The sequence below is a fragment of the Hippichthys cyanospilos genome, chromosome 10 (genome assembly GCF_059441005.1).
Source record: "Hippichthys cyanospilos isolate Australia breed blue-spotted pipefish chromosome 10, RoL_Hcya_1.0, whole genome shotgun sequence".
NCBI classification, from domain to species: domain Eukaryota; kingdom Metazoa; phylum Chordata; class Actinopteri; order Syngnathiformes; family Syngnathidae; genus Hippichthys; species Hippichthys cyanospilos.
This window is the reverse complement of record NC_142378.1, coordinates 8,295,072-8,318,734: the sequence shown is the minus strand read 5'-3', so window position 1 is coordinate 8,318,734 and position 23,663 is coordinate 8,295,072. Positions and strand designations below refer to the sequence as shown.

Below are 23,663 nucleotides of genomic sequence, written 5' to 3'. Positions count from 1 at the left end.
TGTACATTTGAGCAAGTCCACCAGACTACGTGGAGCAGTGGACTGCTACAAGCTGCTAATGCTGCTAGCATCTTGTGCTTCTTTCCGATGCTAGTTGCTAATGTTGCAGCTGGCTAATTGCTAGCAACATGTGCCGTATAATACAATGTTAGTGTAACGGTCTTTTTTAAACATCCTCATTTAGCTTAATTAGCATTTAAAGTTGATTTCAAGACAGCGTAGTGTTTACGTTGGTGATGAGTCTTCAGCTGTTACGTTGTGACATCAAGTCGGTATCTACTTCAAAATCAAGTGTAACAAGGCAGTGATGTCCTCATGTTTTTGGTGGTCGTAAAGTTTATTTTGAAATTTGTTTTCTCACCGCATTGCCGTGTTCACGCATTGTAAGGACACTTGTTGTTGCAGTTAGCTTGATTCCTTCCTGCTATTATACAATGACTACCCGCGGAACAAAATGTTTTAACAGAGGTACTCGATTTATTCAAAGGATTCGTTTCACTCCTAATTCACAGCCCTGTGTTTCAAGTAATAGTTTGCTGTTTATTTGAGTTCCCAATTTGTTGGCATGAAATCCTTTGAAATTCTGCTGTGATTTTCTACAGTGGCCTCTCTTTTAATTGACACACTGATGTGAAATTAAGGCAGCATGACAGTGGACTGGCAGGGCACTTTTGCACAATTGCTTCATAAGAGTGGCTTTAGACTGTCTCCAATGTGACAGCTACTGTATAATCATCAGCCTGTGTAAATCTTCTTTCTCCAGCTAATAGAGAACTGTCAAGTCTGTTGGAGACACACGTGAATCTCATACACACACACACACACACTCAGCTGTAGTGTCTTGTGACCTCCCTTCTAAGCAGCGTTAATAGCATTAGCACTCACCAGGGACCCAACCTGCTCGGACGCTAACAGCTATCCATTTAAATTCTCATTTGAATGGTCTTTCGTATATTGAAACACTTTGTCAAGTGTTTCATTAGTGTCACTCACTACCGGACATACAATACAGAACAGAACATTTTCATACCAAAAAAAAAAATGCAGTAATGACAGCCTCCCTGCAATGAATGGGGTTAAAAGATGTTGTTGAACTGCTGATTTACTGAGGGATAATTTTGATCTGTTACTGAAGTCTTTAATGCCCTCACAGTTGCAAAAGGAGGCCCGCGGTCGCCCTTTTCAGTAAAGCACACTAACGCAGGAGCTGCTGTCGGCCACATCTCACACCCAGACACTCACACGACGTGCCTTAGTTGAACCAACCAGCCTATTTCCAGCTAACCGTATAGACACCATTCCACTAGACTAAGTAACCTGGCGGAAACCCGTACTAGTGGTAAGTCTCCATGTGGATGCTGTCTTTATAAATTATTAACCAATCTTAAGTGTTAAAATGCTTGCTGTCTTTGACAATGCAATGTTAATGGCTCGGCAAACATGTTCTTTTAGTGGTTTCTTGAAAAGGGATGTTTGCAAGTAATTCTACAATGGTTAGATGCTCTATAGATGTGTGGGACAAGTTGAAAAAAAGCAAAACTAAAACAACTGTTCAAGATTCAGTGCTCATTTTATCTCTCGGAATCTGTTGGGTCCCCTGGACCCGCAATACTAAAACGCTATGGGTCCCAACAGAAATGTTGGGCGTCCCGAAAATTGCGCAATAAAGGACAAAAGGTTCCAAATGCATTTATAAGATCTGAGACATTAACAGATAATAACAAATGCCACAGAAAATGTATTAATTACATGCTGTTTTGTTCCTCTTCTCGATCTTCCGAATTGTTTTGTTTATGCTTTTTACTCTTTATTTGACTTGTCAGTGATACTAAAAAGAAAAATTATGTTGTTTCTGTGCCTAAAGATAACACACACAACGAGATCCTGCAGACGAAACCTCGGGTAAAAACTAGACAACGTGATTTGCGAGAGCAAAACAAACGGACAAAATTGTCAAAAATGTTCGTAAGCATGAAAGTTTTGCTGAATAAAAGAGTACATGGACGATAATTAATATTTTGATGTCAAAAAATGATATCTCCAATGGACGTAAGTATGCGTCCCTGTCAAAAATGATGCGTTTAGGATGCAGGGACGCGGTGAAACGAGAGCACTGATTCGATCTATTTTATTATACGTTACTCATATTGTTCTATTATTTTGTTTTTACACTTACAGAAAATGTAGTCTTCTAGTTAATGTTACCAAACATTTTTCAAATTCAAAGTATCCAGAGAAAACCTCTATAAATACAGAGAGGAAGTGCACAACTGGGAAGCCAGATCCAAAATCTGAACATAAAAATCAGAATTATGCGATAGACTCGCTGACCACAAGCCGCGCCGCCCCTCATTAACCCCCTTTTTTTTTAATCCAAAATGTACAGTTCATTTGACCCACTTTAAAGTTCAGTCTTAAGAAAGCGCCATTGTTCACGGTGGCGAGCTCTTGAACGAGCCCATTGTGTGTTAAAGACACACTTATTGTGCCAGCGCTCTTTTGTCTCCATGCTATCTGTGGCACTGCTCCTGCATTATGAATGACAGCCATATGTCTACTAACAGACCAGCGAGCCTGAGTCGTTTAAAAATGAGTACAGAATGAAGTCTCTCTTGCTTTCAGTGAGGATTTCAAATGAATTACAGTGGACTGATTGTTCTCTCCATATACGTCATACTAATTAAAGGAATACAATTTTAAGTTTGGGACAAAATTAATAAAGAGCACATGATGCTCTATAGGGAGGACAATCTGGTGTCCTTGTTGTGGTCAACTGTATTACAAATTAATGTGGCACTTTTTTTAGATCATGCATGTGATAAATTAACTAGAATAAAACACCATCTGATGAAATGAAATCATCTATTGTAGAAAAAGCTGAAAATTGCAAGAGCTTAACTCGTCATAGAATAATTTCATTCCATTTTATAATGCAAGCGTCTGAATCATTAAATGTTTGTCTCCTGACTCACCGCACAGTGTTGTAAAATCCATATTACATAATTTGGAATGGTTGCGGCATTACAGAGGATTGAGGAAATTAATTCAAGAAGCTTCAAAGATGTTTACAGAAACTTGACACTTATTTTCTTTTTGTACCGAAAAGATAGGTTCCACCCTATTTTGGGGCTGACCTGTGACAACTGTGCGGCCAAAAAGCCACTGAGTCAGCCCGGTCAGATGTGCCAGGAAGCATGATGATTCCTTTCCGCAACATGGGCACTGTTGATGGTGGCTGAAACTAGCAATTGTTTGAATTAAAAAGTCCATTTTAATTAGTGAATTGGAATTAAAAAAAAAAAAAAAAAAAATCATCCCTGCATTCAAAAACAAGTCTTTATTTTTTTATTTTAGAGTGCAGAGAATGGTCTAACATTTGTTCCATGATTCCTTTACTAGTTGAAAACTGGCCAAATTAAAAAAAAAAAAAAAAAAAAAGAACAGATGTTTGTCTTGTGATAAACTCTTTGAGTGTCATGGACGAGAATTAAAAATTAAATTAAAATAATAATAATAATAAACAATTAAAATCTCGTCAAATACATTTTTTTTATGGAGAGTAGCTGACATCCTTGTCTAATGTTTACCTAATATAAGCCAATTAGCGCACTGTAATGATAAATGTGACCATTGGATGGCAGTGTTTCCACACTTACAACACAGTTATTACCTACATGCAATTCAAAGTAAGGGATGGAAACCAATCTTTCATATGATAGCACCCATATTTACAGACATAGCACACAATATTCTGTCAGCCTTGAAGAAGAGTGAAAATGCTAAATACACTGCCCCTCTAGAGGTTTTCTTTTCCGATAACGCTTTGCATTAAATGATGTGCTAATGATGTGCTAATCGGTCAATTAATCGATTAGGTATTTCACCTCGACTGTTGGATTATTATTATGGTATATTTTCACAATTTAAACCTGTTGTCAGATATCTTACTTGAGGCTAGGGCCGCACAATTAATCGAATTTTAATCGGGATCGCGATATTGGCTGCCACGATTAATCAAGCTGATTCTCGGCGATATTAACATTTAAAAAGCTGGCTACGGTCCATGTCAAATCAAGCACTTTGTCATCCTACCACCAGGGGGCAACGTTTCCCACATGTTTGCATGACAAAAACCTCTGCTTTTCTTACCCTAATATATTATTTACCAGTGTGAAATGACGTTGAGTTTGAAAAATCCAATTGGCAATACTGCTTGTTTAAAAAAGGGGCAATAAATAGACATTCATCAGTGACAAAAGGGCCTTAATCAAACAACAAGATCAACATGGAACGAATTTAAAGGAAGTACAAGATCAGTATTCTAGTAGCGTCCGACTGGCCCCTCTGAGAAATGTGCGTTTACTTGGCAGTAAGGCAACACTCGCTTGATCTAGTTTTAAGCTCGCTTTATTCCGACATTCTCATTACTTTGCGCATGTGGACAGCTATTTGCTGTTTGACGGAATGGAAAGTGTCTCCATTGTTGAGCTCATTCCTTTAAAGAAGCCTATTTTTCTTTGCCGCCGCAAACAAATGCGCGTTTCTCCGTTGCGACCAACGGCGCTGTGCATTTAAATGAAACCACATGTGATGCCTGAACATTTGTTTACCTCATGTTTCCTCTTCTGCTATTACCTCTGCATTTTTTTCCACCAACATGTTCATCACCGTTAAGTCATTCATGCTCGTCCAATTCTTTTTGTTTAGTAAAAAAAAAAAAAAAAAAAAAATAGCAGCTGGCCCATCTTGACATGGAGCGCTCCAACTGGCTCCAGTGAGCATAGAAGATGTGGATGATTTAACTTAAATGACCCCGAGAACGTAGCGCGTGTCTGAGTAGGTGCGATTGAGGGAAAATCAGCAATGGATGTCCATTCTGATTTTTTTTCTTTTTAATACATGCTTGTTTGTCGCTATTTTCTTTTCTTTATAGAATTTGCCTTTAATTTGCACATTGAAGAGGAAGGTGAGAGAAGGGTTAATGGCGCTGACCTGTCATCGTTATTATTATTATGGAGCTGCTCAGGAACGGCGCCAACCGCCCTTTCTCCAGTCATTATTCGTCCGGCCATTTTGTTAAATGCTTTTTCCCTGATGCATCCTCCAAGAGCGCCCATCTGTCACGGCATTCAATGCGAATTGAACGTTAAAGTGTGACGTGACTTATTTTTAAAGGCATTGGATTTTCTTCTTAAGTAAAGAAGTAGTAAGTCTGCTTATCTTCCATCCCCAAATTGTATCTCCAAACCTTTCCTCTGAGGGCTACAAAAGAAAAAAAAAATTGAAGGGCTGCTTTGAAAATTGTTTGACCTAATTTATTAAGCACGCCAACATCATTGAAGTGATCCTATATATTTTTTTATTTAATTTCCATGTTCTTAAAGCCGAAAAGCCTTTTACAAGAGCTACATTTCGGGATTTTACAAGATTTAGTGGCGGTCAGAGATCTTGGAACTCACTGTAAAATATCACCCCCTGCACAGCCAGTGAATCCCAATCTTTACATTTAGAAGCCAAACATCAGTAATATGTCATATAATGGCCCTTTTTTTAGAGCCGTTAATCGGGAATCGTTCATGTGAAACGTTCACTATTTGGATCTTGACAAAGCGCAGAAAATGGAGGAAACAAGACCATGTTATTCACCACAGTTGCATATTTAGAAAAGGTCTGCAGGAAAAATGGATTTGCAGCAAATGTAGTTTTTGCTATATGTTGTGGGCTGCTTAAAGATGTATCTTTTTTAAACCGAAATGGAACACGCTTACTCAAGCCACAGGAACTTGCTGTTATTCACTGTATATGCAATTTCATTCTCCCAATACAGTTACTTTCATCACTTTTTTTGTTTGCTAATCATTGTTTGACTTTTGGAGGTGTGATGACAGCCACGGGGCAAATCCAGGTCAAACCTTTTGCTTGCAACTTACAAATAAAATAGACACAAGAAGGACAGGCAATAAAAAAAAAAAAAAAAAAACAGTATTACGAAAAGCAGTAGTAAAACATGAATAAGTGATTATCAGAATCCTGACATCATTTGTTTGTGCGTGTAAACGTGACGGCGTGTCAAGAGTAACATCATTCCGGATTGGAAAGAATCCAGCTGGAAGAATCCAAAGAGATTAAAGTGGACCATTCCGAGCAGAAGCGCGCGAGCGAGCCGGCGTCCTGACTCACTGGCCCACTTTACCGCCTTATACAACAGGCCAATGAAGTCCATTCACCCTCAATCGTCCCTCATCATTTACTTCCTGGAAGGAGGGGGCGGGGGAAGAAGTTTGGAACGTGGATGGTTCAGTAATTAGAGCAGCTGCATTTCAGCAGGGAACCAAAGGAAATGACAAAAAAGAGAGAGGAAGAAGGGGAAGAGTGAGCCAAGGGAACCACTTGTCATTTCCTTCACATGAACTCTGATTTTTTTGTTGTCTGTTTTCTCCTCTCGCTTCTTTTTTTTTTTCATTTAAATGAAGGTAAAAGCAGAGACGGGCGTAAGTGACCGATGTGCAAGTCATAATTAAGTCCCTTTTCAAGCAAATTCCTAGTTACTGTTGCAAAAGTGAAACAAAATTTCAAGCAAGATTCATTCAGTCGTAATCGATTACACAATAAAAATGTCTTTTTTTTTTACATTGTCACACACCAATTTGTGTATTGTGTATTTCATTATTGTCTTGTTAAATTCAAAACAGGCATGCATTTTACACATTTTTGCTCGTCTGTTTTTGATCATTCGTCACGCCATTTTTTTTCCAAGCTGAACCAAAATGTAATCGTCAGTCTTTCATTTTGTTGTTTTTTTTTTTGACAGTTTTGAGTTTCTCGTCATGTATTGTTTGTCGGCAAAACGAGTTTCCGTCAGTAATTGACCAACGGACTGCCCACCTGTTTGGTGAAGTAAACTTCTGTAGGCTAATTCACCTAGCTTACCTAGCTAACGATTTTATAATGATGAATGAAGTTCAAATTTGTAGGGTTTTTTTTGGTTTACTTTTGATTTGCAGACATTGCATGTTAGCATTCCTAAAATGACGAAAAACATAATCCTTGAGTGTTAAATCCAAACAAGTTCCCGGCGTGAACCGTTTTCTTCATCCTAGCATACTTAATTTAAACAGGCGATAGTTAAAGTTAACTTGAGTGTCTTATTTGAGGAATATCAAATCAAGATATAGATTTAGCTGAGCATGAACCAAGTTTAAAAAAAAAAAAAAGACAACTCGAGTCTGATTGGACACGAGTTCCCCAATAAACGCAATAGAGATCAAAAAGGAACTGCAGAATCAAATCCGACGAGGGCTTTTCCAGGAGCGATGGAGGAGAGGGTTGAATGGTCAAAGGCGAGTTCAAGGCCACTTATCTGACACAGATTATCGCAGTGTCCTTCATCCGCGGTCATAAACGACACTACAAGATGGGACTTTGGCCAAACTCATTGTCAATAACAATGTGGGACGACCTTATACTACTGTGAATCCAAATCTCACATGCTCACATTTTAGGAGCTACTTTTAGCCTTCTGTTATTGTTTTTGTCCAAGGGCCCAGAAATGTAGCGGACCGTATCGTAGGCCTTGTTGATAACTCGGCGAGACTTGAGTAGATCTAAAAATATGGCACCCGGCAGACGTGGTCCACGGAGGATTTAAATGTACCTTCAAAAATCTATGTCACACGTACAAACAAGCATTCGTGTACATATGCATATCCATGGAAGAAATAAAGTCTTTGATGAACCCAACATGAATTTTTGGAATGCGGAATAAGGCTTCAAGTTAAAGTGTTTGATAAGTTAACAAATCTAAAGTGGAAAATAAGATGTCTTTCATATTGATTAACAGTAAGACCAAAATGTTTATGAAAAATAAATCTTAAATTGTTATTGTAACTGTGCTGAAAAATTTACAGCTACTAACCATAATCAAATTATTTTTTGCCCAGTTTCGATCAATTGAATATTTTTTCTATGGGGTGACCGGGTTGTCACAACTCGTCAATCGGGTGATCCGGACAATTGGGGTTTCAGTAAATCAAATAATTTATTACATACATGTACATGTAAATAGACAAGTTATTCTAAATAATTGGAGGTTTTCAACCTCAGGGTTTGGAAGTCTATTCATTTATTAGTGGTTCATTATTATTGCCCTTATTGCTCTAATTGTTTTGTTTTTGTTTTATCGCCTGCCTTCCTGAGACACTGGGGTGGCGCCAGTGTGCCAGCGGCTCTGGTGAAAGGGCAGGCGTTTTTTTTCTTCTTCAGAATTTCAGTAAATATGCTCAGAATTCTGACTATCATTGTGTTCAATCAAAATAAGAAAAGTAGAAGCATTTTGCTTTAACCTTGGAAAAGCAATGATCAATATAAGTATTTTAGACTATTTCCCAGCCAAACATGTAAACAAATTAAGTAATTAAATTTTTTTTCAGTCAATTTGGAAAATATGCTGTTTTAGAATATAAAAGGTTGAACTATTATTTATCATAATACTGATTGAATTTAATGCTTGTGTTGACATAAAATTACACATGAAATCACAATTTTGAAGGGCAACAACCCCCCCACAGATTATTCATAATAGTGCATGGTACATGGTTTTTATTTTCAATGAGTTACGAACTCCAAACTATCGCCTGGCTCCGTGCGATCATTAGCAACGACGCGAGAGATCATCCACAGGAAAGAAAACATATGAGTGGTGTTGAACAAGCCATGCGGGACTCATGCTTGACATAGTCGACCACTTTTACACTGCTAATCCTCAGCTATCTTTTTTTTTTAATACTTTCTGATTTCTCTCATGTAGGAAAGGAGAAAATAACACTTAAAACGCAGTGTATATTTTTTATACAATTTAAGCTTGCAATTTCTGCGTTTGAAGTGTGTGTTGTAATGATGCAGAGCACCTGCAGTTTATTTTGATAAAGATGCGCAAGCAGGTGTAAGTGCTTGCACTATAAGTGCGTTTCAGGCTTTGGAGAGCACGCGTGGGCCTGTGTTTTGTGTCGATCGGGCTGGGGGTCCGAGCCATGTGAAACAAGACTGAGGGGGCACGCAGACAGCTGTCTTCTATAAATAAAAGTCGCAGGCGGGGGGGCAGACCGACAGGGCGAAGGAACCGTGGAGGGGGGGCTCGCAGATGCGCTTGAATCCACAACACAATGCACACACAATCTGCCGTCTGCTTCGGTCTGCGCGCGCAGGCCAATGAGTCATGCGCTCTCCGTGCGCTATTTTTTTCGACTTAAATTTGTCACGGCCACACAACACTTAAGAGTGTCACAGTTGTGTGCTCTCGATGTGAGGAAGACCGTCAGCTTCCTTCCGTCTTCTTAGTTGAGGGTCACACAACCGCCAACTGTACTGTATTTCATACATCTATCAGATCAGGGATCTCCATTTACTCCAGTGCTTCAATTATTTTTTTGCAAAGCCTTCTCAGGAAAGAGAACATTTTGCAACCCCCATCCCATTCTACAGGGAACATTTCGCACCCCCAACCCACTCCATGCAGGGACTACATTTCTGATTAAAAAATTTTTTTTGGGCAAGTATACCTAAAATTGTATGCTTTATAATATCAACAAAAAAGAAATAGATTACTACATTCAACAGATGTTAAATTTGACAGGTTTTATACAGGTTATCTGTTAGTCTGAAACAGAAAAAAAACTAAGCACATGAAAGTGCAAGTACGTCATCCTCATTTAGACTAGAAGCATTTGTGACCCACTGAACTGTATGATGCTGTAAACAAAATATTAAAAGAATAAATGATCTGAGTCTTGAGCACAGGAGCATCAATATCTTAAACATTTTAACCTGAAGGAAAATGGGTTGAACTTTGGGCTGATTTTTTTTTTCTAAACATTGATGATCAATGTAATTCAGAAAAAAAATGTTGACGCAATTAAAAAAAAAAACTTCCACGCAGACTTTGATAATGCACCACTGCACCACCTAGTGCTGTGGATGTGTAATTTCAATTCACACAGCATCCCCTGGGTCATTGACATCTATATAAATCCAAATTCTTATTTTAAACAAGCTGGCAATGAATGAGATAATAAAGGAATCCTTTGATTTTGACTTTGAGAGGACACATGGTTTACACTCAGCCGTTGCCACACTTCCTGCATCATGTTGGGTTGTAATCAGAGCCTTATCGGATCACGTCCTGTTGACTGTTTGCTAACATTTGACTCAGATGGACTGGATTGCTGAGGCATGAGGCATGAGGCATGAGGCAGGCATCTTTGGCTTTCTGCTTGTATACTGTGAATCGCAAAGTGTTGTGTATGTGGGAGAATAGTATTGGGTTTGAGTTGAAACAAAATATTAAATAAAAACTGTCTGGCTGTTAGACTTGTACTGAGTTAGTTTAATCTGTCTCTTTTAATCTCCACGACCGGTGAAATTTCACATGATCTGGTGGCGGACATTCACATTTTTATGGAGTTTTTCAAAAAGTTAGCACGTGTATAGGAGGCCGTAATGTTGGTCAGAAGGAAGTTATAACCTAATATGGCTTTCAGTTTACAGCTATGCGTTATGAAGTGTTATTAGCTTGAACTTCTTGACATCTTATTGCGTTTCAGACCATTTGAATTTGAATGTGTGTGCAATAAATTACAATTTAATCATTACTTCAGTACAGGTTTTCTAAAAAAAAAAAAAAATCTAATATTTAAGCACAGTGTTATGGTCAAACTACATAATGTTACATTGGATTACAGTTTTAGTCAAGTGAAGTGTAATTGCAACAAAATAAGAATTGTATCTTTTTTTTCCAGGCACTTTGATGCACTTGATTTTTTTTTTCTATTTTAGACTAAGCTGTAACCCATATAAACGCTGCAAAAATAATTAAGTTGTTGAAAGTTGATTTAGATTGCTTTTTTCTTTTGTTAATAGTAAAAAAGGATACTTGGATACTTATACAATTTTATGGATAATCTTATTTATAGTCAGCGCATCAATTCTGTGTGTGTGTGTGTGGGGGGGGGGGGTTCTCTTTCCTTTACTTATCAGATATTTGGTTTAAAAAAACAAAAAGTTCAGTTTTTCTAATTGTGACCATACGTACGCATAAAAAAAAAACAAATTCTAGGAAAATACATAATGTGTTACTGTAATTGAGTAAAATATGAGACGTGTTTGCCGATTTACTTGCTTAGTTTTTGCTCGTCCTGTTATTTGCTCAAGACGCACCTATTCACTGTTTTTGTGTCCTAAGAGTTTCTCTTAAGAGATAGGTTGGAGTACTTTTGAGACAGTGATTTTTGATCTCAGCTTCAATAAACTATTTTGCAAATGACGAGAAAGTTAAGCATGCACATGAGGAATTTTTGGTGCATCTTTTTCCAAAATAAATGAATCAAAAAAGCTTTTGTTTTTAATAGTGAAACAGGAGTTGCATTATATTTACTGCAAGTATTTGGGATCTTAGTTTGGCCACTTGATGTACTACTTTTTCTTTGCGATTAAAAACAGGGCTCTGCGGCTATCCCTTGCAAATAGCACAGAACTGTAGAAGCGTTGCGTACTATATCTCCCATCACATAAACAACATTCCAACACAATCGGCTTCATTTCTGTACTTTTTCAACACATTGCTGTGTGTGTACTTTTGTCTGAGCGGGTTCTCAACTAGGACATTCAAACAAAGAAACTATTCTACAGTCAACTTTAGAAAATGGGAAAATTGCTTGTTGGAGTTTCTTCAAAGAGCAGATTGATTTTGTAACATATTTCACAACTTTATGCGCATCTTCACAATCAACCCAAACAGAATTTAGAGTTGCAGTTAACTTGTTGCTTCCCCGTCTCACTGTTTTGTCTTATTTGTCTGTGCAGCCTCTGGCACAATGGTGTAAGTTGATGCCCAAAGATGCCGCCAAGATGCCGGAGAGCGCGTGGAAGCTGGTCTTCTACACCATGTCGTGGAGCTACAGCACCTATTTGCTTTTCTTCACCACCTACACTTTTTTCGACGACCCACCCTCTGTCTTCTACAGTAAGTCACGAGGCACCGTGCTCCATGAGAAAATATTTCGTGTTCCCCTTGCTTGCTGTGAGGTCATTATCTCTTAAAATTCTGGAAGTTTTCCTAAAATTGTATCCCTTTTACCATTAAATATCAACTTTCAGCAAATGTTTATTTTTTATGCAGGTTATAGGATATTCTGAATCTGAAAAAAAAATACATAACTTAAAGGGACAGTGTGCAAGATTTAGACTGTTTTTTTCATTACGGACAGCAGCAGGTGCTGCATTTACCATTGTCCGTAGCTATAACAAACATGGCTGCCTTCGGAGAAGTGCAATATAATTTAATGATAACAGACCTATGATTGTATTTAAAAAAAATCTGTTGGTCATTAAGAACACATTCATTTGCAAGTTTTTAAAATTTACAATCATTTAATTTATTCATTTTTAATGAAAAACTTGCCAAATCTTACACACTGTCCCTTTAAATAGCATTAAAGTGCCTAAAATAGAAAAAAGCCCATTCTTATTTAAACTACAAGCGTTTTTGACCATTTTAATGCATGTAATGTCATTTTCAGTCAACAGCAATGGATAAAATGTTTGTAAAGGCATTAATTGTTTATGAAAAATACTTTAATCAAACACATTTTAGGCAAAATATTAACGAAGTCTGTTATCGGAAAAGGCAACCCGCTGATCACCTATTTCGCAGCTATCAGAGCTACAATCCAATCAAATGGTCACACTTAATTACTACAGTGCTCAATATTGAGCACTCATCTTAAAATTATGAGGAGCGCTGGCCATGCGTGTCATCACTCTATTCATAAAAGATGGGGCTTGTCCCTACCAAAATGGCTGGCACATTGATGAGTGTTATTACGTGTTATGTTTATCATTCCATCTCTACTGAGTCCGGGCCCTTTCGGTTCCGGATCCCTTAAATGGAGGTTTCAATGTGTTGACGCTTTTGCAGTAAAATCTGAATCAGAATTGAAGTGACTGAACAGATTGTTCCGAGAGAGAGCTCTTGCACTGGATCTCATTAGACTGTGAAGGTGTACCTTAGCGAAGAGTCAAATTCAGTTTAGAGTTACACCGAGAATATGCATATTTAATCGCAATGTTACCGAGCCCTATCTCTTATGTAACTGTTTGAGGTAGAGAAGTCAAGACGGCTCTACAGTATTTGATCAGCATAAAATAGAGAAGCTTGTGTATCTCAGCAGCAACTGCATTATTCCATCCTTTGCCCTTAAGCAGTACTGGTGGGCCACATAACCGGTGCAGAAGAGGCCCGTGGGCGGCCAGCCAGCCGTCTGCCCCCGACAGGTTGCAAAGATAAGAAGCCGCAGACGTTTATGCGTATGAAACAGCAGCGATGGGCCTGGCCCCTTGCCGCTCTGAGATTGCTGCCTTTTTAGACAAATAGCCCCTTTTTGGTAGGACATTATTGAATTAGGCTTGTACAGTGGGTAGCACGTATGCCTCGTCGTGAGGTTTGAGGTTGGGAGATCTGGCCTTTTGGTGTGGAGGTGAACGTGATCATCTGCAATTTTAATTGAGCACTTTCTCAACCAACATAAAGCCACAATGGGATTGAAACGATAAGTCAAGTCACTTTTTTTTTTTTTTAAACAAAAGCGTGTTCTGTGCGGCCCCACAAGTCGAATCTGATTGAACATGAATTAGGAAGCAAAATCTACCCAATTCTATGCACCCTCAGGGCGCGGCCATTTTGCCTTTTGCTGTCAACCGAAAACGCTATCACTGTTGCTCAGGGCTCGGGTGACAACCAATCAGGGCTTAGCTTGTGAATGTCACAGTAAACAGGTGATTGGTTGTTACCAAAACCCTGAGCAACTGTGATGTCAATTTCAGTCAATGGCGAGGGGCAAAATGTCCTCCTGAGATGGATAAAAAGATGGATTTTGCTGCTTAATTCATATCGCACAAATGGAATATTAATTACTGGCATTCACTGTTATTCAACATTCGAAAATTCTTGACATGACCACCTTTACACAAAAGCTTCTTTCTCCAATTTTCCATTACTATCTCATTTATTCTTTATTTCTTAAAACACTAATCAATTTGAATTCATTTCTGCTTTAAAATTGCCGTTGTCGTAGCAGATTAATTTTTCAATTTAGGGCTGTTATCAATAAATAAAATATATTTGAAAACCGCACTGTTGTTGACATTTAAGGCAAGCATGCAAAGAAATTGACAACAACGAAGACTAGTACTAATTTGAACTTCATAAAGCCATTGTTTTGTTATTCGTAATAAAAGCTGTTTACTTTTGCACAGCCCATATAGATGTAGACTATTTGCTATGTAGCCTTTGATGTTTTGCTGGTCTGTAGCAGATGTGACATCATTGTGGTTGAAGTGTGGCGAGAGTATTACCTCTCGTTGTGTCAAGTGTAGCTGGCAGATGTTGAGCTGGTGTGACAACTGCCGCCGCAGTGTTCACAGGGGGCAGAGCCGCTTGTCGGGATCCCACCTAAATCCTTTTTTATCACGTGGATGTGATTGAAATCACTCTCTCGGGGCACACGGATTACATGACGGTAATATCTTCCGGCAGTACTGAGGAAAACACAAAAAGTCTGTATCCAGCCATTCAAGTTCTTTCGCTTGCCCTCGTTCTGTGTTGTGGCTGATATCCCAGCTGATTATGGAGTGAAAAACACCGGTTGGAAATAGCAAAATTCGAGGCGGCTCGGGATTTTCTTTTTCTTCTTTGAAATAAGCTTTCATTCCTGAATAATTTCCAATACACATAACAAGCTTTTAATTCAACAACCTTTTTTAACTATTGTTTAACTGATAGGTGGCAGACTGGTTAGCATGTCCGCCTCACAGTTTCGAGGTTAACATACTTGGTAGGTAAACTGGACAATCTGAATTCTTCATAGGTATGTTTATGAGCGTGAATGTTTGATAATGGATGTATGGATAGATGTTTAACTGACTGACAGGCCACCAATTGCAGGGCATTTATAGACAAGCCACTAGTCCACGACTGTCCCAGTTTTGCATAGAAATATGTATTCTCCAAAGGACAAGTATGGTTATAGAATTAGAAAATTACAGTAAATTTCGTTTTTTAGTTTCATATATTGAGCATTTTTATAATTATATTTTTCTAATTTACAGGGAAAATGCTATGTAGATTGTAATTATTCTACCAAACAGTGGTTCAACAGTTTTTTACAGGCGCTGATATTGAATCCCATGTGAAGTGCAATTGCAATAAAATATACATTTTCCTAATTTTTTTCAGGCACTTTGATGTACCGGTACTTGGTCTTTTTTTTTTCCCCAGTTTTTGACTAAGCTGTAACCTGACTAAACGCTGTTAAAAAAAATTAACAGTTGTTGAAAGTTGATTTATATTGCTGTTTTTCTTTTGTTAATGTTAAAAAGTATACAAGTTTAGCTATACTTATACAATTTTTACAGATAATAATCTTATTTATAATCAGTGCAGGGGGGCGGGGTTCTTATTCCTAGGGGCGGTCTGGCAAAATATAATTGAGAAGCACTGAGTTAATGTCATGTGTATTCGGTAGTGGTGCAACAATTTATCTATTAATCGACAATAAACTATGAAACTAATTGATTTATCATTTAAAAATCTAAAATTGTCCCAATGCCCAGAATTTCAGCTTTGAAAAGAAATATTCTCACATTTATTTAGTCCTCTATGAAAGCAGACTGATTAACTATTGTGCACTTTTACTATGAAAACATATGCTCAGCATTTTTTACTGTTTTCACACTTTTATGCACCGAACTAGCAACCAAATATTTAAAAAAAAATATCATTGTGAGTTTAAAATAAAGGGATGGAAGGTAAAACATTTTAAAAAAATGATTCATTGATTATTCAACACAGTTAGCATCCCGAGTTTATCAGACACTGGCATCTCCACTTTTGTTTCTCCAGACTGGAAGAGTGGAATGTCAGTGCCTATCGACATCGCCATCGCCTACCTGATCCAGGGCAGCTTCTACGGTCACTCCATATATGCTACAGTCTACATGGACGCCTGGAGGAAAGACTCTGCTGTCATGGTGGTGCATCACATCATCACCCTGGCACTCATCTGTTTCTCCTATGCCTTCAGGTATTGTTTTTTTTTGTCATTGCTATCAAAAATGTGAACTACAAGTTGCTGCGGCACTTTGTAGATACCACAACGTTGGCATCCTGGTGTTGTTCCTCCATGACATCAACGACATCCTGCTGGAGTTCACCAAACTCAACGTCTACCTGAAGTCCAGAGGAGGCGGTTACTTCCTGCTTAATGACGTGCTCGCCAACATGGGCTCGGTCAGCTTCAGCATCACCTGGTAAGTGGATGCAAATACGGAAAAATGTGAGAACAGGGGTTTTGGGCAGAGATCTTCCGCATTTAGCAAAATAGGAAAAATCGGTTTCTTCCGGTTCTGGGAACTAACGGGAGACTGTGACAGTAGCCCTCAGGAGTGTTGAACATCTACAATATGTTTTGTTTTTGTTTGGAGCAGCCAGGGTGATCATATCTGATGTTTAGTCTTTGTTTATGTTGACATACAATCATCTCCTGATATCTGCAGTAGATAGAGAGGCCAGCTAGCAAATAGCAAAACTACACATAAGATGTCCATTGAATTGAAAAATGTTAATGGTCAACTGTATATGTTATATTATGCAAGGCGAGAAATATATACAGTATTTTTTTTGCAGGGCAGTTTTATGAATCTTTTACATTATTCGAGGAACAGTTTCATGATTTCGTGTAGCATTTTTGTTCAAGTTTATCCCGTGGATCTGAAGAAATAACAACAACAACTATGACGATTATTATTGTTCGTATAGTTATTAATGTTTAATGCATCTAAGGCTTTTTATTTGGGGTTCTGCACAGTTTAAAGCTACAACAGTATTACCAAAGGCAGGAAATGTATCTTTGAGATGTTTCTTAAAATGCATTATGTTCTTCCCAATTATTCTTTTTTTCCTTCATTTTTTAAATATTAGGCCACAAATCACTCGTGAAGCAAGTGACTCAATTCCATTTGACTGTGATTGGTTCTCATCTTACTCTGTCTTGTTTGTTCCTCTTTCTGATGTTTTTTTTTTTTACCTGCGTATTTTTCCTTTCATCTGTATGTGCTTCTTTTTGTCTTATTGACAAGATTCCCAATCAATTTTACTGTTCTTTCTTTTGTATGTTAGTTTTTGTTTTCGTCTGAAAAAATGTCGTGACAAATTCAGTGATGAAAAAAATGTAGTCAACTTTGTCGTGACGGTGATTACAAGGTTGACGGTGATTTTAATTGTCTTAACTTGAAGGGGGCATATACAGTATTCCTGTGTAACATATGGTGTCCCTTTGTCTCTCAGGTTCTGGTTCCGTCTTTACTGGTTCCCCCTTAAAGTACTGTATGCCACCTGCGTGTCAGTTCCCAACATTCCATTCTACTTCTTCTTCAACACACTCCTCCTTGCCCTGTTGCTCATGAACATCTACTGGTTCTTGGTAAGAGCATTACAGTATTTCCCTGTTATATTGTGGTTTACCTACAACTCAACAAGTAATCATTTTTTAACCCATTTTTCCAGTATAGTTACTTATTAGTGCCTGTCGGAAAGGAAAGCCACACTTGCTGATGCAGTTCTCAGTAAAACATAAACGCAATTAGCACACTTACGCAGGAGCTGCTGCTAGCCACAGCTCACAGCAGATTAGTTGGCCACATATCACCTCACCAGGCCCCGCCTCTTAAAGGCAAGCTCTTAAGCACAAGCTGCAATACTGTATGTCTAGTTTTTTTCTCTACGTTTTATGCTTGCGATTTTTTTTTTTTTTTTAGCAAAAATTGCACGGTATTAAGTTTACAGCTCTATTATTTTCCCCAATGAACACATTATTTTTAAACAAAATGTTGAATATTTGGTACATTAGAAAATGTGTGCCATTAATTTTTTAGCCTTAATTTTTTCAATTGGTAAAGCAATCATCTTCCGAAAGTGGGCGACATCAAAGTTCTGAACGTATCATGTCCTCCAGTAGAGCTTCACGATTATATATTGAAACCACGATTATTAATCATGATTATTCATCATGTTTTTTCAAACACGTATATTTATTGTCCTTTTTTAAACAAGCAGTATATAAACAAGGCTTCAAGGCTTGATGCTCACAAATAATGAAAATATAAAACAAATCAAATAAATAATATGGCGAAAACACACAGGGCAACGCAGCTAAATTACTTGCTGAGTGCAAACCAATGAAAAAAATGAAGCCTACTTAGAACCAAGCACATTATTTACTTTGAAGCAAAGTTTAATCAATTAGCAGTCAAAATTTCATTTTTGGTCATTTCGAACCGAATTAATTTTTTTTCCAATCAGATTATTCAAAATGGGTCTTAATTGACAGCTAGCTCTGTATATATTAGGAATCAGGTGTGAAAGTTCATGCCATTTCACACTGGTAAATAATATATTAGGGTGAGATAAGCTGAGGCTTTTGTCACGCAAACGTGGGAAACATTGCCCCCTGCTGATAGAATGACAAAGTGCTTGATTTGACATGTACACAAGGCAGCTTTTTAAATTTTAATATTGGCAAGGATGATCATGATTAAAATTCGATTAATTGTGCAGCCCCATCCCCAAGCATGCTGCTTAGGACCTCCCCCTTAGCCTCCGTGCAAGCCAAGGTTAAAAAAAAAAAACACTTGGCTTGACAACTCTGCAAGGAGCCAATCAGATTTTCCTTTGTTTAAACGCCCCTTTCATTAAACAAAAAATAAATTTCAGTTGTAGATTGTAGATTGCATTATCAGTTATTTGACTTTTTACCACCACGGTACCGTGTTTTAAAAGACTTGAGGTAGGGCTAAAAGTAATATTTTAAATAAAGTTTTTATATATTTGATGACAAATACACACTATTCATATTTTCACCCATCACAGGTGGGTGTGGAAAGAAATTGACCTTGTGTGTTTTCATCCGCCAGTTCATCGTCATCTTTGTAGTCAAAGTGCTGAAGATGAAGGAGGTGAATGACGTCAGGGAGTACGAGGATGAGGAGGGCGCCAAGGCAGCAGCAGGCCTGCTCCAAAAGCCTCAGGATGCGGACAAAAATCACGGCGATGATCACCCCGATGATGATGCTGGACATCACAACTCTGACGAGGGGTGAGTAGATGCGGACACTTGACCTTTCCGACATACCGGCAGTGGCGGAAGTGTCGTTTGTAATTCTCTCAGTGTTGAATGACCAAATTAGCTTGTAAGTTCGTTTTTAATTCTTTGGGGGTTTTTATTTTAGAAAACAATGATACATATGACACATGAATAATTCAAAGCCCAAATTCTAATTTATGTAAAGCCAGGAAGAACATGCGAACCAGACCTTTGCAAATATGAGGAAGCTAATTTAATTATTGTTATGGAACAGCTTGTGTTGAAAAAAATAGAACTTGAGAAAAAAAAAAAGCACATTTATTCTTGTTTTTTGTATTTTGCACATCAGAGCCACCGTAGGTTTCCCTACAATCAAGATAGTTGTGGAACTCTTCATTAATGATCACTCGTGGCATCGTAAAGACGCATCTGTGTAGTGTGAGGCAATCAATATATGATAACGTGAGCCTTAAACGAGAAAACGCCAAGTCGACTCAAACGCAAGTACATGTTTGTGCGTATGTTCTGTTATCTGAAGTCATGGATTCATCATCATACCTTGACTCCATATTATCTTCTATCTTTGACCTTAGCACTCAAAAGAAAAAGTATTGTGATGGGTTACTGCAGTGCAATGTTGTTGGTTTTTTGCTCACCTAAAACAATACAGAGAAAGTCAGTGATTTTCAACTAGTGGCTCTGGATCCAAAAGTGTGTGTGTTGGAGCTATTGCTATTTTCATTTGTTCTATATTTATGGCCTTAAAGATCACATACATGTTTTCTGTACTGTACTTTTTTGTGAGTGTTGGTTAATTCCACAAATTTGTCGCTGCTTTTTTTTAGAAAGGAAATTGGTGCATCACATGTGCATACAAAGTCAGACTTTCCTTTTACTGTACAGTACTTGGAAAAAAAAAAACAACAGATGTGAGTCAGAAACATGATTGATGGCTTCACAGACGGGAACTCCTCAAGTCACCACTTTTAAAACTTGGACTTGCATGTCTTAATTTGCGAATACTTCTAAAAACAAACAAACAGACAAAACGTGTTCCTACCTGCTGTCGACCAAACATGGCTCCCCTAGTTTCTGGATTTGGTCACGTGATGTCCGCAAATTGAACCGTGATTGGCCTTTTCCTGAACTTTGAGGACATGCGGTGTAGTGTCACTCAACAGCAAGTGGGTAAACACTTTCTCAAAGGTAATAATTGTATGTAAAAAAATGTAGTTATAACATTAATTATAGAGGAAACAAGCTTTTTACTGCTAAAAAATTAAATTTTGCATCCCTTTGAGTTTGGGGTCCTCATTAGCCAATTGCGTCACATGGCCATTACGCGTTTTATCTGCATGGCCTTGAACGCATCTGATATCCGCTGTTGCCAAACTCTTTTCCTCTTCTCTGTTGGCAGGAAGCACGTGCGAAACGGCATCGCCAAAGAGAAGCATCTATGAACGGAGCTGGGGCGCCCCCACCTGGCAGGAGGCCACGAGAGGAAAGGAAAGGAGAGGAACACCACCGTCCCCCAACACACACGCACATAGAAAACATTTTGAAGTATTCCATGTTGTTTTTTGTTCAAGCACTGTGAATGTTATCTTTTCCGAAGCAGTGAGGAACGCACAGCCAGGGGGTGCGAGGTGTCGCGTTTTTTTTTTTTAATTCCCTCTAGCTTCCAAACATCATTTATTGATTTGACTCTCATCACATGCGTCTGCTGTGGCCTCCTGCCGCCATTAGCGTCATTGGTGTGCGTGTGTGTGAGTGGTGAAAGGATGCCGAGCGAGTGGATGCATCTTGTTCTTTTTACAACACTTCACCTCAATTTTACTTGTTAACCCCCCCACCACCACATCAATGTGTGTCTGTGAGTGTGTGCACTGACATGAAGGCCAACAAGCTGACTGCTGCTTTAATGACACAACTAGCTGAAAGTGATTGACTTGGGTTTTGAATGATTTTTTTTTTATGTGTGTGTAAAAGGACCCAGAAGGACTGTTAAAGGATCGGAATCAATGTGAGACAAAAACAAAAAAAAAGTATGCACATGTATTCAAGAACGCATGATATCGGAATGATTTTGGGAACGTGCTATGGAGTTTCGTAACGCGAGATGGTCTTGCTATGTAATCCGGATTTTTATTTGGAAAGGAGCTAACCCTCTTACGGACGCATGCGATTTGCACACAATACCGAGTAGGAAAAACCTCCGACCTTGTCGATCAACTTTCGGGCTCTTTGTTTTGAAAACTCAGCATGCTTGTGGTGCTGGAGCAAGGCGCGCACTTTGTCGCCCGTTTACCTTGTCGTCTCCCATCATTCCCGCGTGCGCCACTCACAAAAGATTTGGGCTATATTCGACTTTCATGTGAAATTTCAGGATCAACCCTAAGCCCCTTTCCCACGCTTTTGTTCTCTTCTAGTTCAAGGTTCTTCCAAGGTCGCGTGAGGTCGCTAGGCAAATAATTCCTTACACCACGAGCAATGTCTGGCGACCTCTAGTGGCCTTTGGCGACCTTGAACGAACCCTGGAGGAGATTAAAAGTAACTTTTTAAAGGTTCTTGTGCATTTTAGGTTTAATCCAAAATTTCACCTCGGAGCTGACCCAATTTTTTTGTGAGTTGTGTATGTCAGTGTTTTAGTTCAGGGTTATTGTTTTCCTTTTTCATTGGGACCGCTGCTGTTTAATTTCTGTCTTTTTTTTTTTCTCTGAGCACACTGTTTGTATTCTTTTATTTTATTGTATTTTATTCTCTCCTGTCTTGTTTTTGGACAATCTGATGTAATCAGATACATGAGGGACCAGGGAGAGTGGACTTCTGCACGGACACGCAGTCACACAAACACATACACTTGAGCGCAGATGAAGCATCACGTCATCGTGTTCATACACGCTGACTCTTCATGGTCTGCTGCAAGATCTGAGATTCCAGTTAAAAGCCCCACAGACACACAGTGCTAAAGTGGATAGAGGAAGTGGACACTGGTTTAAAAAAAAGTTGTTTTTTTTATATGTGTTTTTGCATATATATATATATATATATATATATATATGACTCGAAATAACCCATTTTGCATCGTTGTTTCCTCGATGCACTGGTTACATTCTATTAGCTTGTTGCTGTTGATTTGAGGAAGCCGTTTGGCACATTCTAATACAGTTGGATATTTCAAACTCATACAGAATAAAAGGCCATCGATGCATTCAACATTAAGAATGATAATACTACAAATAACAATGAGATCAACAAAATTGTTGTGTTGCTTCAGGCCTTTAGGATGGATCTGCAAGATAGATAAATGCTCCACAAAATTAAAAGATTGCTCCTCAAATTCTCAATGCTTCATAAAACTGTTCCGCAACGTACTCTCTCTCTCTCTCTCTCTCTCTCTCTCTCTCTCTCTCTCTCTCTCTCTCGCTCTCTCTCTCTACAAAATTATTAATATTTTTTGTTTTTATGAACTGAGGAAAACGAAATTTGCATGTGTTCACTTTCTCTTTCCATTGTCTCTAATCCACCACCATGTCACTTCATCCTTTTCTCAAGTTGAAGCAACTGATGTTTTTCATTCTGTGGTTGACACGTCAGCATCTCAGGCTGCTCTGTTGGAAATCAGTGAGGCATCTTGTGGCAGTTTTATATACCAGTTTTTTTTTGTCTTTTGTTTTGTGCATGTAACTATCCAACTAGTTTGTTTAAAAAAACAAAAAACAGACAGTTAACTCCTCCTTTGAGGAACTGGCCCAGGAAGTGAATAATTACTTGAAATAATGAAACAAGAGGATTCCAGGATTCTTTTTTTTTTTTCTGGATAAAATAGTCACAGTTAATCAAGTCACGTCTAAGACGATGTAAAAGTACAAAAGTGGTGGAAGCTCATCTTGGATGGAGTCAAAGACACTTGAAGCTTGTCTATTAGAAATGAAAAGTTAAAAAAAAAAATAGTGGTTCGCATAGCTTGACAGATGATTTGTCGCTAAGTCAGGATATGGCCCACAGAAAATGGATGGCGGTAAAGAAAAGGCAAATGCATTTGGTACCCAAGCAGCGGTGATTTTTGTCTTTTGCTCGACTCCAATTGATGGCAATGAAAGTTTCGATTGTGCCAAAATGTCCACTCTTATTGTCTAATCATGAGTCGGGAAAGCTGCAAGGATAAAAGTGGTCTTGCTGTTTTGCTAAAAAAAATAAAATAATTGCACTGTAATTTATTAGCATTTCTAATATACTTTAGTTAGATCAATATTAGGAAAGGGAGTAATTGGGGGTATTTCTAAGACTTTTTTTTTTTATCTTGGGATGACACATTGTAATCATTCATTTTTGGATGACTGATAAAACAGCCCTGTAAAACATAATTGCCCAAATGCAACCACTACTTGCTCTTTTATAGAATATTCAGATTTCTTTTTGGTTTTAACCCCTAAAATAAAAAGGTGTCAATTAAGAAAATGTGGCTTGGGA

At 38.2% G+C, this 23,663-nt stretch overlaps 1 protein-coding gene across 1 annotated transcript in view; it reads left to right on the top strand.

The window, feature by feature from the left end:
• Positions 1 to 23,651, top strand: part of cers1 (ceramide synthase 1) — a 38,106-nt gene extending 14,455 nt beyond the window's left edge. The window contains exons 2-7 of the mRNA XM_088425470.1: positions 11,857 to 12,016; positions 15,953 to 16,133; positions 16,198 to 16,359; positions 17,396 to 17,531; positions 19,021 to 19,202; positions 20,608 to 23,651. Of these exons, the coding sequence (XP_088281596.1) occupies positions 11,857 to 12,016; positions 15,953 to 16,133; positions 16,198 to 16,359; positions 17,396 to 17,531; positions 19,021 to 19,202; positions 20,608 to 20,650 (864 nt within the window). The 3' untranslated portion in view covers positions 20,651 to 23,651. The remainder of the gene's footprint in view (positions 1 to 11,856; positions 12,017 to 15,952; positions 16,134 to 16,197; positions 16,360 to 17,395; positions 17,532 to 19,020; positions 19,203 to 20,607) is intronic.
• Positions 23,652 to 23,663: the final 12 nt, after the last annotated feature.